The sequence below is a fragment of the Cannabis sativa genome, chromosome 2 (assembly GCF_029168945.1).
Source record: "Cannabis sativa cultivar Pink pepper isolate KNU-18-1 chromosome 2, ASM2916894v1, whole genome shotgun sequence".
NCBI classification, from domain to species: Eukaryota; Viridiplantae; Streptophyta; class Magnoliopsida; order Rosales; family Cannabaceae; genus Cannabis; species Cannabis sativa.
In genome coordinates, this window is record NC_083602.1 from 67,806,329 (window position 1) to 67,824,395 (window position 18,067).

The window sequence follows — 18,067 nt, forward strand, 5'->3', positions numbered from 1 at the left end:
AAAAATCTATTTAAAACAAATTATTTTGATAATTTGGAAAAATCTCAAAAGAAACATAAAGGTTTGAAACAAATATGGGTGAAAAAGATTTGTCTAGCTGGTTTTTCTGATAAAACTGCTGCATCTCAAATGTGGTATTTTGACAGTGGTTGCTCTAGACATATGACAGGTGACAAGGACTTTTTGACTAACATTCGGCCTATGCAATGTGGAGAAGTCACTTTTGGTAATGGCCTATCTGGAAAAGTTGTTGGTATGGGAACTCTAAATTTTGAAGGGTTACCTAGACTGAAAAATGTGATGTTAGTTGAAGGACTGAGGGCTAATTTACTTAGCATCAGTCAAATTTGTGATCAAGGGTTTACTGTTTCTTTTGATAGTGATCATTGTTATGTTTTGAATGATGACAATGAATGTATCTTGCAAGGTTTTCGATCAATGATAACTGTTACACTCTAACCCCTGTGTTTACCTGTCATTCAGCTATCAACAACACCACAGATCTGTGGCATGCCAAGCTTGGGCATATTAATTTTAAAAACCTGAAAAAATTGTCAAATGCAGGTATTGTTCGAGGACTTCCCAAGCTTGGTAAGGAAAGTGAAGGTAAGTGTGAACCGTGTCAACTTGGGAAGCAATTAAAAATCACTCACAAGCCTGTGTCTGATATCAATACCTCAAAAGTATTGGAATTGCTTCACATGGATCTTATGGGTCCAATCCAAGTTGAAAGTTTGAATGGTAAACGATATATCTTTGTGTGTGTTGATGATTTCTCTCGTTTTACTTGGGTAGATTTCTTAAGAGAAAAATCTGACACTTTTGATGCCTTTAAAACTCTTTGTCTGAGATTAAGAGTTGAGAAAGGTTGTAATATTGGGAAAATTGTTCGAATTCGAAGTGATCATGGTAAGGAGTTTGAAAATTCTATGTATGATGATTTTTGCAAGTCTACAGGTATAACTCATGAATTTTCAGCTCCCAAAACTCCTCAACAAAATGGAGTTGTTGAGAGGAAGAATCGAACATTGCAGGAAATGGCAAGAGTGATGTTAAATAGCAAGAAGTTGACAAAGCGCTTATGGGCTGAAGCTATTAACACAGCTTGCTACATAATAAACAGAGTGTTTATTCGTCCAGGTACCTCAAAAACATCTTATGAAATCTGGAAAGGAAAGCGCCCCAATGTAAGTCATTTTCATGTTTTTGGATGTGTGTGTTATGTCTATAGAGATCGTGAGCATATTGGTAAATTTGATGCTAAAAGTGACGTTGGTGTGTTTATTGGATATTCCTTAAACAATAGAGCTTATCGTGTTTATAACATGAGAACTCAAACTATTTTGGAATCAACCAATGTGGTTGTTGATGATTTTAGAGATTTTTCAGAGTTTTCCACAGAAGCCAAGATAGATAGTCTCATGGATGCTCCTCCAGAAGCAGCAAAAGCAGATCCTGATGCATCAGAACCCATTTCTGATGCTGCAAATGACGAATCTGCTATTGCAACTGAAACTGGAGAACCAGAACCATCTATCTTGACTCATCCAAACATCATCACTGATTCTATTCAGAAAGAACCAAGCACCAGAGACAAATTGAATCATCTAAAAGATCTCATTCATGGAAATCCTGAAGAAAGCATGGTAACTCGCAGAAGGTATGTTAATTTAATCAGCTTTCTTTGTTTTGTTTCTCAATATGAACCGAAAAATGTGAAGGAAGCCATGACCTTTGAGGAATGGCTCAATGCAATGCAAGAGGAACTCAACCAATTTGTTCGCAACAAGGTATGGATTTTGGTCCGAAGACCAAAAGGTATAAATGTAATTGGAACAAAGTGGTTATTTAAAAATAAAAGTGATGAGTTCGGTACAATTGTGAGAAACAAGGCTCGTTTGGTGGCACAAGGGTACACACAGGTAGAAGGTATTGATTTTGATGAAACTTTTGCCCCTGTTGCAAGATTAGAATCAATTCGTTTACTTTTGTGTATTGCTTGTATTTTGAATATTAAATTGTTTCAAATGGATGTGAAATCTGCCTTCCTAAATGGTATTTTGAATGAGGAAGTTTATGTTGAGCAACCAAAAGGATTCGAAGATCCAAAATTTCCAGACCATGTATACAAGCTTGAAAAAGCTTTGTATGGTCTGAAACAAGCTCCTCGAGCTTGGTATGAAAGGTTGACTCAATTTTTACTTTCTCATGACTATCACAAAGGTAGTGTGGATAAAACTCTTTTCATCAAGCATATAAAATCTGATTTTATCATTGCTCAAATTTATGTTGATGATATAGTTTTTGGTTCTACATCTAACCATGAAGTGCAGGTATTTGTTGATTAAATGAAAAGTGAATTTGAAATGAGCATGGTTGGTGAGCTTAATTTCTTTCTGGGTCTTCAAGTGAGACAAATGGAAGGAGGTACATTTGTATCTCAAAGTAAGTATGCTAAGAACCTTGTCAAGAAATTTGGCCTTGAATCGGCTAAGCAGGTAAGTACTCTAATGAGCACCACACTAAAATTAACAAAAGATGAGAATGGAGTAAAGGTAGACACTACACTCTATCGTAGCATGATTGGAAGTCTTTTGTATTTAACTGCTAGTCGTCCTGATATCTGTTACAGTGTGGGAGTGTGTGCTAGATATCAAAGTAATCCTATGGAATCTCATGTATCAGCTGTAAAAAGGATTATTAGATATGTTAATAGCACCCCTGATTATGGAATTCGGTACTCAAAAGATACTAATTCAAATCTTGCTTGTTTTAGTGATGCAGATTGGCCAGGCAATGCTGATGATCGAAAGAGCACAAGTGGAGGGTGTTTCTTTCTTGGGAATAATCTAGTATCTTGGCATAGCAAGAAATAGAATTCCATCTCCTTGTCCACTGCCGAAGCTGAGTACATAGCTGCTGGCAGTTGTTGTACTCAACTATTGTGGTTGAAACAAATGTTGATTGATTATGGGTTTGAATTAGGTGTTTTGACTATTTTTTGTGATAATACTAGTGCCATAAATATTTCCAAAAATCCTGTTCAACATTCTAGAACAAAGCACATTGATATAAGACATCACTTTATCAGGGAACTTGTTGAAAATAAATCATTGCAATTAGAATATGTTGATACTGAAAAACAATTAGCTGATATTTTCACAAAGGCCCTAGATGCAAGTCGCTTTGACTCCCTCAGAAAGTCTTTGGGAGTTTGCATTGTTTAATTTTATCATGTTCATAATTTTTGTACAATAGTGTTATGTGATTCTTCTCTAGCTTTTAATCTCCTATCATTGTATTTTGACAATCATGTTTATGCTTTTGGATTATAATCAGTTAGGATCTCATTCTTATCATACTTTGTGATGTTGTGTTAAAAGGTTCATGTTACTCTTTATTTGTGTCTAGGATTAAATAATGTACTTATACAGAGTTGAGCAATTTTTGTTTCAGCCTTGTCAGGCCCCTTGCTGGAATAGAGCTACCCATACTGAGGTGTGAAAGCCATCTGTTGAGTAAGCTGGAACATTGTAATTAGCAACTATGATGAGGATGCTCTACCATAGAAAAGGGCTACCTCCAGTATGGTGTGAAAGCATCCAGTTGCGGGATCAAATTGAAAAAGGCGAAAATGAAAAATCTTGCCAAGGACAATGATCCTATTTTCACTGCACACACTTATGTCTGACAAGTGTGTTCAAATTTGTAAGTCTCCTCTATTAAAATTAAATTGATAATCCTGGTTCACAATTTTTAGTAACATACATATCTTTTTCCTCAACATCAATTAAGTATGATTTGTCCCTGAGATACTGATTAGTTATTTTCTTTAAAAGCATAACATGTATTTTATTTTGTCAATTGTCAAAGATATTTGATTTCTTTGCTTGATTCGAATCACATATATCTATTGTACACATTGTATTTTATTTTCGATTTTTAAAAAATAAAAAAAAAATAAAAAAAGGAGTGAGGCGTGTGACTTGCTTCATGGGTTAAGGAAATCTTGTGCCTAAATGGTAAGTATCAACATTCATTCTTCTTTGATTTATTTTGATATTTTTCCAAGTAAAGAGTAATCTTTATATGATAATGTGCTTTTATTCTTGAAAGATTGATCTATTTTTGGAAAATTTTGTTTTGGCAATTCTAGTTTCCTTTTATCTTTTTTTTAAAAAAAAAGGGGGGAAAGGAGTTGAGAAGTGGGCGGTTTCGTTTTATGTGTTCATGGGTTGGCGGTTACCATTTAAATTTTCAAAATTGGTTTCCTTTTCTTGTTTTGATTCCAAGGTTATATAAATCAATCTTTGTCATTTATCTCACCACCTACCCGAACATTTTTCTCTTGTTTCTTGTATTGTCTCTGTTCATCTTCTCTTTCAGTTCCAAAATGGTGAGAACCAAGAATCTAGGGCACACTAAAAAGTTAGAAGAAACCGTTCCAACTCCTTCCAATGCTCCCCCTGCTGCCTCAGTTCATCCTCCTGCTGTTGCAAAGCCTGGAGATTCATCGCTTCCCCAGCGTGAATCTCAAACCGAGAAGCCAAAACGTCCACCCAAGCAAGTTGCTCGCAAATCGGTAAGGCCCTTTCGCACCTGGACTTCCTCGTCTGAATCTTCAAAGGAATCTCCTCCTCCCTTGGCAGTTCCACCTCCTGCTGCATCAATGCCTGGTTCCACTCCAACAGGCCCTTCTACTCGAACTCGAGCCCAGCAAGCCTCTGCTGAGAAGGAACTTCAAGCCTCTCAATCTCATGAAAAGTCAGTCCCTCCAGCCAAGAAGAAACTCAAAACTTATCCACCCTCGGCCTCATCAAGTTCCAGTTCAGAAGAAGAGGATCCCATGGAAGTTTCTTCAGACAAATCAGTGTCTCTTCACTCTGAGAAGGACAGTGAGGACACATTACTCGAGCCCGAGCCTCCTCGACCAAAATCTGCTTCTGCAGCAAAGGCCTCTGCTGCTGCCAAAGGCAAGCAGCCCATGGAAGATCCTTCATCTGGTAATATCCCTTCCTCTCTTTCTGGCTGTCCTCGTTTTTATTATCGAGACAATGAGCGTGACTGGAATTTATATGCAAACCGTAAGTTTGAAAGTGAGAGGAATTATGATTTGCATGCCCATCGTGTTTATGGTATTGTAAAGTTCATTCAATTTCATCAATGGGAAAACACTCTTACTGGTTTCATTGGATACATTGCAAACATTGTTAAGGATTTTTATGCTAATCTCACTGATGATTTCCTTGATGAGAATTCTAGACTTTATCGAAGAGTTTATGTTAGGGGTCATTGGTTCTCTTTTTCTGAAAAGGATATTGCTCAAGCTTTGCAATTGCCCGAGAATGTATCCAATGCTGTGATGTCCATGGATCGTGAGTTGATGCACTCTGAACTCACAGGGGCTCGTTCAGAATTGAAACCAGGGGAGAGTCTTCGAATCACTCACCTCACTTTTGCTCATGCTTCTCTTATGCGGTTTGCCTTAAGCAATTGGGTTCCAAATTCTAACAAAACCGTGGTATCTCAAGATGTGGCTTCACTCCTTTACCGAATCACTTCTGGAACTTCCATTGATTTGGCCTCACACATTCTGAACCAAATTGTCTCCTTCCGAAGAGGTAAAAAGCCAACCTTTAAACTTGTGTTTCCTAATCTAATTTATAAGGTTTTATCTTCTCAGAAGAATGTGGCTCAATCACATGAAACACTTGAGCCTCCCATCAGTGGCCCTACATTCCAGCCCTCTGAATACTTTGATGGTGTGTTCCAAAAACGACCCAAGGCTGGTGCTGCTGCTGCTTCTGCTGCTGCAAGTTCAGGTTCTGCTGCAGCAGAACTCCTGGAAGTCAAGTCTGAACTTCAGAATGTGTATACTCGCCTTGGAGCAATGGAAGAAGTCCAGCATGAGATGTCCAGGCAATTGTCTTCTTTGATTAAACTCTACCGAGATTAAGTTGTTTCTCCTTTGTTTTTTGATTGAACTTATATCTATTTTTCTTTCTTTGTTTACTTTGGCACTCCGATAAACAAAAAGGGGGAGAGATATTTATTTTTAATTTGTTTGTTGCCCAACTCTGGACCCTTTTTCCAGGGGGAGTTGTGGTTGGTTAGTACTTGTGAACATATCTTTTAAAGTTAGCATGTTTTTGGTTTATTTGTGATATTCGATTGTGTTACTCAGGGGGAGTAGTATCTTTTGCTCTTGCTAACTTTGCCTTGCAGGTACTTTATGTTAAAAATTATTTTGTTCATCTAAAGTGCCAAAGGGGGAGATTGTAAAGTCCTTTTTTGGCAAGTTAGGTGACAAAATAATTTTTCCATTTATGGTAAGATTGCTATGCATTCATTTTCGATTTCTTACCTTTTAAATTCGGTTTTTAGTTGCCATTTTTCCTGTTTGGAAAGTTGCACTTTCAGCTGAACTTTCCTTTGTTGAAAACTTCTCAAAAGAGAAGGAATTCTCTTTTGGAAAGTTGTCTTTTTTAGGGAAACTTTGATTATTGCCTTTTCCTTATTAATTTTGATTGTATCTTGATACAATCAGAATATCTAATCTGTTTTTGGCAGGAATCTAGCATTGATAGAGGATCGGACCCGATTTTAGTAAGTTTCCCGTTTCTGGTCAGATCTGCTGCGTCAACATCCGAATTTGATGTAGCAGATCGTGTTTTCTTAGGAAAGTTTTTGTACAGCTGCTAATTAGAACTTGTGGTTGCCTCTTTTGTTTCTATGTTCTATAAATAGAGCCTAGAGAGCAACCATTCGAATTACCTCTTCCATTATTCATTTTCTACATTTATCTTTTGAGAGAAGAGAGTCTTTCTTTGTTTTGTGAGAGCCTAGTTGTTCATCTAGGTTCTAGTTGTTCTATTTTTGTTCTTACTCTATCCTAGAGGTTGTGAAGAACTACTTGACTGAACAAGAGATTGGTCTTCGGGAGAAGACTTGATAAAGCCTTACTTCGGGAGGAAGTAAGCACTTGGTCTTCGGGAGAAGACTCGTTGAAGCCTTACTTCGGGAGGAAGTAAGCACTCACACTTCAAAGACGAAGGGAGTTCGGGCTTGAAGGTGTTTCAAGAAGTCAGATTCATAAAGTGGATTACAAAGGATTGCGACAATACTTTAGAGGGAGTCTAAACTTGTTTAAGTCAATTGTCTTTGTAATTTTGATACTTTATTAATTGATTTCATTCTCTGGGCGTGGCCCCGTGGACTAGGAGTGTTCGGGAGAACACTGATACCACGTATAAATTTCTTGTGTCAAGTTATTTATTTTACTGCAAATATTTTATATTCTGCCCGTTCAGTTTTGTTGTAGCAGAATTACTTTTTGCTGCTGCAAACGCGTACAGTTTTTATATTTTCTTATATACAACTGACATTTGCAAAAACACGGTTTTTCATTCTCCATTAGAGACACGACTAGGATCAAATTAGAAAAACGAGCTAAATAATAAATCTCCTAATTCTCAGATTGTTTAACAAAAAAAACTAAACATACAGTGAGATAAAAATGATTGCATCATCATAATTAACCTTAAGAACATCTATATTAAGTTTTATCTATTGCTAAAAAAAAATACAACAATAGAAACTATTGCAGTAGGTTCATTCAATCTCATAGCTTGAGCACTCAACTATTGTGCAAAGTACGTAACTACACTACCAACAACCTCCTCCATTGCAGAGAGCTTGTTATTCTCAACTACTAACAACGATTTGATGACGAGCTATTGAAGAACAAGAAAGAACCAACAACAAAACAAAACAAAACAAATAAAACCATGTTACACAAAACTAAAACATTCAAAATCATGTTACAAAGACAAGACTAATAGCAGTAACAAAAATTAAATTGCAATAGCAAAACACAGCTCTGACCAAGCTGCACCTATGTCCAAAAAAAGCTAGTGGGCCTGGCTGGAGAAAAAAGACAACTTGTAGCTATAAATTTAGGGACAATACTAATTTTTAAATTTTCTTATATTAGTTAGGGAAATTGCCCCATATACTATTTTTCAACTTTTTTTTTTTTTTTTTCAAATTTACAGTTTAGGTTTCTAAAGTGGTTCCAGAGCTAATTGCAATAGGGGTTTCTGTACGATTTTATGTTGTAATTTAGGTTGCAGCGCTAGTTGCAATAGGAATTTCTCTGTAAAATTTCGTAAAAATATAAAAAAAATTATTTTAAAGTGTAAAAATAAAAAAAACCCTATTAATATGTGAATTTATATTTATTAGATTATAGAACGTCACAGTTATCAAATATAAGACTACCGTAGTCACGCACACTCAATCCCAGTCTTCACTCGCCAAATCAAGTTATAAAGCATCGTTACGTCATTCTTTCTTTCATTTGAAAACTAAAGCCAAAAACAAAAACAGAGCAAGATTCAAGAAACATATCCATAAAGCTTTATTGAGGTTTCTCTCTAACGGTTTGTAACTGTCGTCAATAAAAAGAGTCTACTGAACGACCTCGCTCTCCCATGTTCACTAAATTAATTTCCTCTTCCATAGGAGAATCTCCATCATTGAGTCTACTAGAAACCTCACTCTCCCCACTTCATAAAAAACATTTCTTTTTCCATAGAAGCATCTCCATTGTTGACAGTTGACACCACTGGTACAAACTCCTAACTCTTAACCTTTCTTTCTTAGTTTGATTCTCTCGCTCTTCTTTCCGTTATCTCTTCCCTGTCATTTGATTAAGACTCTGCTTCTCTAATTTTTTTTGGTTCAACCCAAAAATGTGATCACTATTGAGTACGGATTTCTTGATTTCTTTACCAAAAAGAAAGGTTCCCACAGCAGTCGATTTAGATGTGATTTTGTTTTGTTTTCAAGTTCCAATGAGCTTTCTTTGCATTTGTCTTTATTAAAACTTGGGTTTTGAGTACATGATTTTTATTTTCCCCGCCTATTTTCTTGTCTGAAAATTGTAATACAATCTGGTTTATCTCATTTTGTTCTGAAATTTGTTGGAGCACTAGAGCTTTGTTTTGATCAAGAAGAACCTAAATGGGGGAATTAAGTTGTGAGCTACCAGACGAACTCATGAGAAAAATCCTTGTAAAGGTTCCTGCGGAGTCTCTAGTGCGATTCAAATGGGTTTCTAAATCATGGCATGGCTTCATCAATAACCCATCATTTGCATACACTCACTTGGTCCACCATAATAACGATACAGTCTTGTCTTCCACATCAATACTTTTGAGTTGGTTTAGCGTTGATTTTGCACGGCACAATAAAATCAAACCAATACTTTCTTTATTTAGTAACCCTGAGGCTGTTTATCCTACCGATTTCCTTAACCTCTTTCATTCTATTACTGATTTTTTCGACCATTTACCTCGTACCTATTATTGGGATGAAATGTATGATTACTATCGTACCTATCATTGTAATGGCATCATCTGTATAGCTCAAAACTACATGGATAAAGGCAAATCTGTTCTCATAAATCCTGTTATCAGAGAAACCAGGATTCTTCCTGAATCAACCATTCCTCTTCGTCACATTCTTAAGACTCATGGAGAGGGATTTGGATACGATTTGAATGCTAATGATTTTAAGTTGGTCAGGATTTTTGGTCGTAATCGTAATTTTAAATGTTTTGCCGAGTTGTACAACATGAATTCTGATTCTTGGAAACGGATTAAAATTGATGTGAAACTTGATGATACTTGTTTTCACCATGGCAAAGGAGTGTTGTGCAAAGGAGTTTTTTATTGGTTGATGATGTTATTAACCCCTTTCCCTGACTTTGAGTATCAAACAATTCTTTCTTTTGACATGTCTAATGAGGAGTTTCACTCCATGCCACTACTAGTAGATGCAATGCGGAATGGGGATTTTATGTTTGATAAAAGAGAAAAGTGCCTTGTAGAATGGAATAAATCAGTTCCCTTGCTTGTGGTAGACGAATATAAGGAGAATCTTCCTTGTTATATTCAAATGTTTGTAATGGATGACTACAATGGTGGTGAATATTCTTGGACCACACATCCAACAATTGGGCCCCTTGAAACCTATCACTTTCCACTAATATTTAGTAGTACAGATGAGCTTATCATGGTGAATTCTGATAAAGGAGTAGTGTCTTACAATCTCAAGACCCAAACATTAAGAGGCCTTCCCCTTCCTGAGGTCGATATGGGAACTTGTTTATCCAACTTCTATGTCAAGAGTTTGATTTCTGTTGAGAAAAGAGATTAGCCTGACCACCGAAGCCACGTTTCAGATTCAGATGGACCTTAGTTTAATGTCAAGAGTTTGATGTTTCCAGTTTGTTGATGGTTTAAAATTCTTTTGGTTGTTATTCCTTCACTGAAAGTCAGCTTATTTTAAACACCCGATTTATTAAATTCTGATTAAATTTTGACAGAGTGACATAATGTTGACGCTAAAATATAAAGCATATTATAGAATGTGAATGTGATATAGTACTGCTGAATTAATCCAAATAATGATAAGTAAGGATTACTTTGCTATAATCTATATTATCTTTACAATAGTTGGTAGAAAGGTAGTTCTTTTTCTTGCCTTCAGGAACATATAAGTTATTTTTATTGGAGTTCTATGAATATTAAAATTAGATGATATTAAAGATGAACATTTATAACTCACATTCGTCATAATAACATATAACTTGAGTATTGCTATAATGTTAGTTCTAGCTACTTTATTTTCTTCTTTTGTTTTGGTTGCTTTTATTTTCTCCATGTCCAAGGAAGGTTTTTTTGGCCTTGCTTATTTGGATATTTTTCAATTAGAAAATTTATATGGTATACTCACTTTTGTTATTTTTTTACAAAATACTGTCAGACGGTATTTTTTACTTTTTTACTGTATTTTTTTATAAGTTTCATATTGTATATTGTGTCAAGTTTTCACTGGTGTTTTACTAGTGTTCTACTGTTGTTTTGAGTTGTTCTGTGTTTTACTGGTGTTTTATAAAAACACAGTATTTTTAAACAAAAATTCATGTGACAATATTTTTGTAAAAATTAACTCAATTTCCAATATTTTTATAAATTTCCCTTTCAATTTTAGGTCATTCCCTCAACCTCAAGTACATCCAAATACTAATACCAAATAATACCGTATCTCTCTAGAAATTCTTATGACGTGTACAGCATACCTCACAATCACAATCTTTAAATTTTGTAATTATTATTATTATTTCTCCTCATAAATATCACAATTCCCTACCTATCATTTTCTTTGGCTGCATTATTCAAGAGCATCAATTCAACATTTAAGATCAATAGACAAGAGAATTGGCCCCACGACATTGGCATCCGTCAGTTCAACACAAAAAGAAATATCAATGAAAAAGTAGGCAATAGTTTTGATAGTTTTATTAGCAAGCATAATACAATTAACTTACAACTAAGGTCAAAAAGGTATGACAACAAGCTCTCTTAAGACAAAAATGTATTTATTTTTCGAATATCATACAAAACAGTCAACGAGTTATAGAACTTGGTTGAGAGATTACTCAACACAGTCATTTATTTAATTTTTTATTATATGTGAGCTAATCTAAAGCTAATGCTGTCCATTAACGCCGACCAAAACTTTGAAAGACCAGATTTACAAGGCTTTTCATTACTAAAGACAGTCCTACCTACAGATACTAAAACTGATATCATGTCCTACCCATTTAGTGAATTAAATAAAAACCATTACTTTCTTAACTAATATAGTGTTATAATTTAATTTGGTACAAAATCTTATAGGTGTCCTAAAAGAGTCCATGCTCACTACTCATCCACCACATCATACAATACTACGATACCCAACCCACCATTTTTATGTTTCATGTAGAAGTGTTAGAATTCTCATCCCAAAAAGAAACGAACTGACAAAACTTAAATCACATTACATGTGAAAGTTAAAAAAAGTGATTAATCATGAAGAAAAGAGCAGATCTTGGTGGGCCAAATACCATCTACTATCAGGATTGGCCTGTATACCTAAAGTGAAACGTGTCAAAGATGGGCTAATAGTAGCACACTTAAAAGAATCTATATATATAAAAGAAGAGATTGGATATATATCCCAACCATGTTCAACCACATAACACTTCACACACACGTCATTTCTCTCGTCACGTGCGAATCATAATCACCCTTATATATACCAAACAACACCTTCTTCATTTGGCTGTCATATTATAACACATTCATTACATAGCTCTACCACTACTGCACTCTGTTGAAATGGCTGTTAGCTTGAGTTTCATTATTGGCATTATTGGTCCGTGACTCTTATCTCTTATTAATATTACTTGTTTTCAATCCTCAAATTTTCATTTATCTGATTTCACTCTTCTTTTTATATGCAGGCAATGTTATTTCTTTTCTGGTTTTTACGTCTCCCATGTAAGTAATCCCATCAAATCGAAAACCTATTTAACTTCTTTCCTACTTATGAATATGGAACTAAAACTCAAGAGACAAGTATTTGTGAAGAAGTATATATGATTAACAAGTATTTGTTATCTAGTTTGAGCCAAGAAAATAAAAATAAGAGAGATCTATTCTTATTTTGTCACAATTCAGATTGAATATTACATGCATCTAACTAAGTTAATGTTCTTGTTTATAGAAAAACGTTCTGGGGAGTGTTGAAGAAGAAATCAACAGAGAACTACCAAGGGCTTCCATACATAACTACACTTCTGAGTACAAGCTTATGGACATTCTATGGTATATTGAACCCAAATGGGTTACTAATCATGACAGTTAATGGCGCTGGTGCCATCTTGCAACTAATCTATGTAATCATCTTTCTCATCTATGCTCCCATGGACAAGAAGGTAAGGCCCCGCTTTATAACATAGTTACACTTATTGGTCATTTCTGTTCCACTTTTGGAAAGTGAATAGATTTTTAGTTTGACTTGGTTACCAAAAATATTCTTTTCAGGTAAAAACAGGGAAATTGTTTGCCATTCTGGATGTGGGGTTTTTTGGATCAGTAATCGTGTTGACTCTGTTTGCTATACGTGAAGAAATAAAACTTACCTTTGTTGGACTTTTGTGTGCTGCATTAACTATAGGCATGTATGCCTCACCACTTACTGTCATGGTAAGTTAATTTTTATACCACTTTCACTATATGTAGATTAAGAAAAAGAGAAATGAAAGAAATGTTTATTATTTCTGTTTTTGTTTTTTTATTTTTTATCAGGGGTTGGTGATTAGAATGAAGAGTGTGGAGTACATGCCCTTTTTCCTCTCATTTTTCTTATTTTTAAATGCTGGGATTTGGTCCATTTATTCTATGCTGGTCAAGGACTTCTTCATTGGTGTAAGTTTCCTAACTCTTACGTATAAAATTTAGTTATCAAATGACTTGACAATGTAAATCATCCAAGCTCAAAGGTACAATCTTTATTATGCTTTGTTTCAGGTACCAAATGCAATAGGATTCATATTGGGGTGTGCTCAACTTATACTATACTCGGTGTACAGAAACAAGTCCAAAAAACCCTTAGAGGTATTGGAGGAAGAAGGGTCAGTAACTTTAAAAGAAAGAGCAGTAGAAATGCAAGAACATGGTGGTGATGGTGAAGAAGTTGATTTGAAGAATAAGAGCCTTAACAAGGGACTCAGCTTACCAAAGCCATTGATAAAGCGTCTATATAGCATGCCAACTAAGATAATGAAGACTATTTCTTTAAATTCATATGAATTGGACTCAGCTTGGGCCCTTGGGCTTGGGGAAGACATTGAAGCTGCAGAAAAGAAATCATCATTAGTTTAACTGTATAACCAATTTGGTGGGGCTTATTGAGACTGAAATTGTAGGAATTTGGTTTAGAGGTGACACTTTTTTTTTGTATACTATTGGTGTGGTATCATATATATACTTATGTTTGAAGTAGATTTTAATCATAAGAAAAAATAAGAATCTCTATATGTTAGCCGAAATTACTTATATGCTATATGTGAATATATATTGAAATTACATATCAAATATAAGACTACTGTAGAGCCAAGCACACTCAATCCCAGTCTCCACCCGCCAAATCAAGTTATAAAGCAAATCATTACTTCATTCTTTCTTACATTTGAAAATAAAACCGAAAACTAAAACTGAGCAAGATTTAACAAACAAACTACATCCATATTGTAACTGCCCTAAATAAAAAGATTCTACTGAACGACCTCGCTCTCCCCTGTTCACTAAATTGATTTCCTCTTTCATAGAAGCATCTCCATCGTTGACAGTTGACACCACAGGTACAAACTCTTAACTCTTAGCTTTTCTTTTTCAATTGACTCTCGCGCTCTCTATTTATTATCCATGATCTCGTCTCTGCCATTTTTCTATGTTCAACCCAAAACTGTTATCACTATTGATTGACTACCAATTTCTTGATTTCTTTACCGGAAAGAAAGGTTCTAACAAACGATTATTATGCATATATATTGTTTGTTTTATTTTCAAGTTCCGTATGAGTTTTCTTGGTATTTGTCCTTACTAAAAACTTGTTGCCTATTTTCTTGTTTAGAATTGTAATAAAATCTTGTTTAACTCATCTTTGTTCTGAAATTTGTTGGAGCGCCAGAGCTTTGTTTAGATCAAGAAAAAGAACCTTAATGGGGGCATTAAGTGGTAAGCTACCAGACGAACTCATGAAAGATATTCTTGTACAGGTTCCTGCGGAGTCTCTCGCACGACTCAAATGGGTTTCCAAATCATGGCACGGTTTGATCACTGACCCATCATTTGCATTCCAACACCACCATAAGAACGATGGCTTGTCATCAACTTCAATACTTTTGAGTTGGGTTAGCTCTGATTTAACAGGGGATGAGGAAATGAAGCCATTACGTTCTGCGTTTAGAATCCCTGAGGCTGTTTATCCTACCGACTTCTTTAACCTCTTTCATTGTATGAGTGATTTTTTCGACCATTTACCTCATACCTATTATTGGGATGAGATGTATGATTTTTATCGTACCTATCATTGTAATGGAATCATTTGTATAGCTCAGTACTTCATGGATAAAGGTCAATCTGTTCTCATAAATCCTGTTATTAGAGAAACCAGGATTCTTCCTGCAACATCCATTAATGATCGTGGTATTGTGAGGACTCATGGAGAGGGATTTGGATACGATTTGCAGGCTAATGATTTTAAGTTGGTCAGGATTTTTGGTCATCGATTTACATGTTCAGCCGAGTTGTACAGCATGAATTCCGATTCTTGGAAAGAGATTGTAATTGATGAAGAACTTGAAGAAGCTCCTTTTTGCCGAGGCAGAGGAGTATTGTGCAAAGGAGTTTTTTATTGGTTGATGTTATTAAACACTGGGTATGAAACAATTCTTACTTTTGACATGTCTACTGAGGAGTTTCACACCAGGCCACCACCAGTAGGTCCAATACAAGGGGCAGCCAATGACAATGATGAGGAGTTTCTCATTGTTGAATATGAAAAGTGCCTTGTAGAATGGAATCAATCAGTTGCCTTGCTTATGGTAAAGGTAGAGGAATTTGAAGTGAATCTTCCTTGTACTATTGAAATGTGGGTATTGGATGACAACAATGATGGTGAATATTCTTGGACTCAACATCCAACCATTGGGAACTTTGAAACCTATTACTCCCCTCTAATATTTTGGAACACAGATGAGCTTCTCATGGTAAACTATCGTCACGGAGTAGTGTCTTACAACCTCAATTACCAAACATTTAGATCTCTTCTCATTCCTAGGCTTAATGTGAGCACCTGTATATCCAACTACTATGTCCAGAGTTTGATTTCTGTTAAAAGAAGAGACGACTAGCCTAGCTTCCGAAGCCTCGTTTCAGTTTCAGATGAACATTAGTTTTTATGTTTTTGTTTATATTGATGTTTCCACAATATTGTTTTCAGTTACGAAACTATAGTACTTCTTTTGGTTGTCTTTGTTGATCTCTATAATAATACCACTCTTGTTATTCAAACGGTACTCTCTCACTCTCTCTCTCTCTCTCTCTCTCTCTCTCTCTCTCTCTCTCTCTCTCTCTCTCTCTCTCTCACACACACACACACACACAACTATGTATTATGTGGTTTTATATGTAATACTTCATTTTGTGGGAAATTCTAATGCTCCTAATGAAGTTCCAACCCATATTACTTGTGCAATCATTTTGATTTTCGATCTTAAATTAAATAGATTTGCTTTAAACATTTATGCTAAGTTGAATTGGAAATAATAGATCAAATAGTAAGATTTGGTGGTGAGAATGTGCCAGAGGAGATATAAGAGGAGATTATGTCATGGCTGCCTCCTCATTCTCTGAGACGATTCGAGTGCGTTTGTAAATCATAATTCTGATTACTTCTCTCATTAAAAATCCTAAATTTGTGGCCAAGCACCTTACCATCACTTCATTCTTTCCTTCATTTGAAAAATAAAGCTAAATTTGTGGTCGAGCATCTTACCATCATAGATTTTTTAACACATTTTTTTTTGATAATTTTTTTAGTTATTTATACAAAAGCAAAAAACATAATAAACAAAATAAAAACTAAATGTAGTTAGAAATAAAAAAATAATACCCACATTATTATATGTAGGTTAGTTTAGTGGGAATTTGAATTTTTTATTTTTAAAAGTACTCGGCCAACCCGGTTAACCCAAACCCACGGACCCGTGAGCCTAAAACTCGCGAACACAAACCATTTTACGGGTCGGGTCGGGAAAATTTTTTTTAACCCAAAACTTGCGAACCCGAAACCTGGTCGACTTGCCCGATATTCAGCCCTAGCCAAAACGTCCCATACTTGTATTTTTTGATGCTAAATGATGTGTTGCCATCACTTAATCAGATTCAATGTTCTAGTAGAACTGTTCCTCATTTCTCAGAAATATCGGTGTTCTGTGAAATCGGGAAGAATTTAAGGATATACGGTAGGGAAAAAGGCTCTAGAGAGCCCCCTTTAGAGCAAAAGAGATTCAAGAAGTGGTCGAGGTAAATAACTTTATTTTTATTTTGGAAAATTTGCGGCAAAAGTCCCCAAAAAGGTCACGTTGATACAGATTAGTCCTCAAGCTCCAAAAATAGCGGCAATAGTCCTCAAGCTCCAAGTTGTTGTTTGTCCGTTAATCCTAATTTTAACTGAGCCCTTTACTTTTTTAATATTGCCACGTGTCAAAATATTACTGGTCCAAATTATTATTTTAATTAATAAAATAAATAAATAAATAAATAATTTAAAAATGATTTTCTTTTTTCTTTTTCTTTCTTTTCTTCTTCGTCTTCTTCTCGCTGATGACCCAAAATCCATTATCAAAACCAAAACCATTACTCTATTTTCAACTCACAGATCTTGGCCAGATTACAACGAAAATCCCCGATTGGGGCTTGCTTTCTTTTCTTGGCTTTGGGTTCAAAACCCTTCTCTCTCTCTCTCTCTCTCTCTCTCTCTCTCTCTCTCTCTCTCTCTCTCTCTCTCTCTCTCTCTCTCTTTTTCTTTTAGGGTTAATGATGATGAATTATTTGGGAATGAAAATTCTGTGTGAGAGAGAAAAACACAGCCCAAGATAATTTGTTGAAGAAGAAGGAGAAAGGAAAAAGAATGAAGGTCGATCGGTGCTTTCTTTTTGATGTGTTTAATTTCTGAAAGAAAGATTGCTATTAGCTTTATACATGTATCTATATATATACATACACACATTCAAACCTGACCAGATCCGTGACCCTACAAAGAGAGAGAGATAACCAAAAACGAAAAGAAAAGAAGAAGAAAAAAAAATATGAACAGGTACCTTCAGGCTTTGGGCTACGGGAATCTCACATCTGGGGTTCATTTAGATAATCATTCATTGGAAAATGCTCAAGAATTGGAGAACCGAGATTGATAAATCCTCATTATCCCCAAAAAATCTTAATGTTTGAGATTCGAATCTCCCAAATCCGAAATATCTCGGTTTGAGAAGGAAGGCGGAGATGGAATAGGCACGGTGGGTTTGAGATTCGAATTTTAGAAGAACTAGGGTTTGGAAAGCATTTGCCATGGGAGGAAGAAGATGAAAGGTTAAAGAAGGAAGAAG

General features: G+C 35.4%; 3 protein-coding genes across 3 annotated transcripts; all 3 read left to right on the forward strand.

The window, feature by feature from the left end:
* The first annotated feature begins 8,936 nt into the window (after window positions 1-8,936).
* On the forward strand, window positions 8,937-10,225 carry LOC115720324 (F-box protein At3g08750-like). The gene has a single exon (XM_030649477.2). The coding sequence runs from the start codon at window positions 9,025-9,027 to the stop codon at window positions 10,219-10,221; it is 1,197 nt and encodes a 398-aa protein (XP_030505337.2). The 5' UTR covers window positions 8,937-9,024; the 3' UTR covers window positions 10,222-10,225.
* Window positions 10,226-12,066: 1,841 nt separating this feature from the next.
* On the forward strand, window positions 12,067-15,971 carry LOC115718960 (bidirectional sugar transporter SWEET17). The gene is made up of 7 exons (XM_030647790.2): window positions 12,067-12,267; window positions 12,356-12,392; window positions 12,619-12,829; window positions 12,939-13,100; window positions 13,203-13,322; window positions 13,425-14,257; window positions 14,675-15,971. The coding sequence occupies exons 1-6, from the start codon at window positions 12,231-12,233 to the stop codon at window positions 13,776-13,778; spliced, it is 921 nt and encodes a 306-aa protein (XP_030503650.2). The 5' UTR covers window positions 12,067-12,230; the 3' UTR covers window positions 13,779-14,257; window positions 14,675-15,971.
* LOC115720323 (F-box/LRR-repeat/kelch-repeat protein At2g27520) lies at window positions 14,254-15,971 on the forward strand. Its single transcript, XM_061110802.1, has one exon. The coding sequence runs from the start codon at window positions 14,618-14,620 to the stop codon at window positions 15,809-15,811; it is 1,194 nt and encodes a 397-aa protein (XP_060966785.1). The 5' UTR covers window positions 14,254-14,617; the 3' UTR covers window positions 15,812-15,971.
* Window positions 15,972-18,067: the final 2,096 nt, after the last annotated feature.

What these genes read in the sequence shown, in the direction of transcription:
- LOC115718960 (XM_030647790.2), top strand. Translation starts at nt 12,231, where the DNA reads ATGGCTGTTAGCTTGAGTTTCATTATTGGCATTATTG. An exon ending in TTTCATTATTGGCATTATTG is followed by an intron (nt 12,268 to 12,355) that starts GTCCGTGACTCT and finishes TTTTATATGCAG; the next exon opens with GCAATGTTATTTCTTTTCTG. An exon ending in TCAAGGACTTCTTCATTGGT is followed by an intron (nt 13,323 to 13,424) that starts GTAAGTTTCCTA and finishes GCTTTGTTTCAG; the next exon opens with GTACCAAATGCAATAGGATT.
- LOC115720324 (XM_030649477.2), top strand. Translation starts at nt 9,025, where the DNA reads ATGGGGGAATTAAGTTGTGAGCTACCAGACGAACTCATGAGAAAAATC.
- LOC115720323 (XM_061110802.1), top strand. Translation starts at nt 14,618, where the DNA reads ATGGGGGCATTAAGTGGTAAGCTACCAGACGAACTCATGAAAGATATT.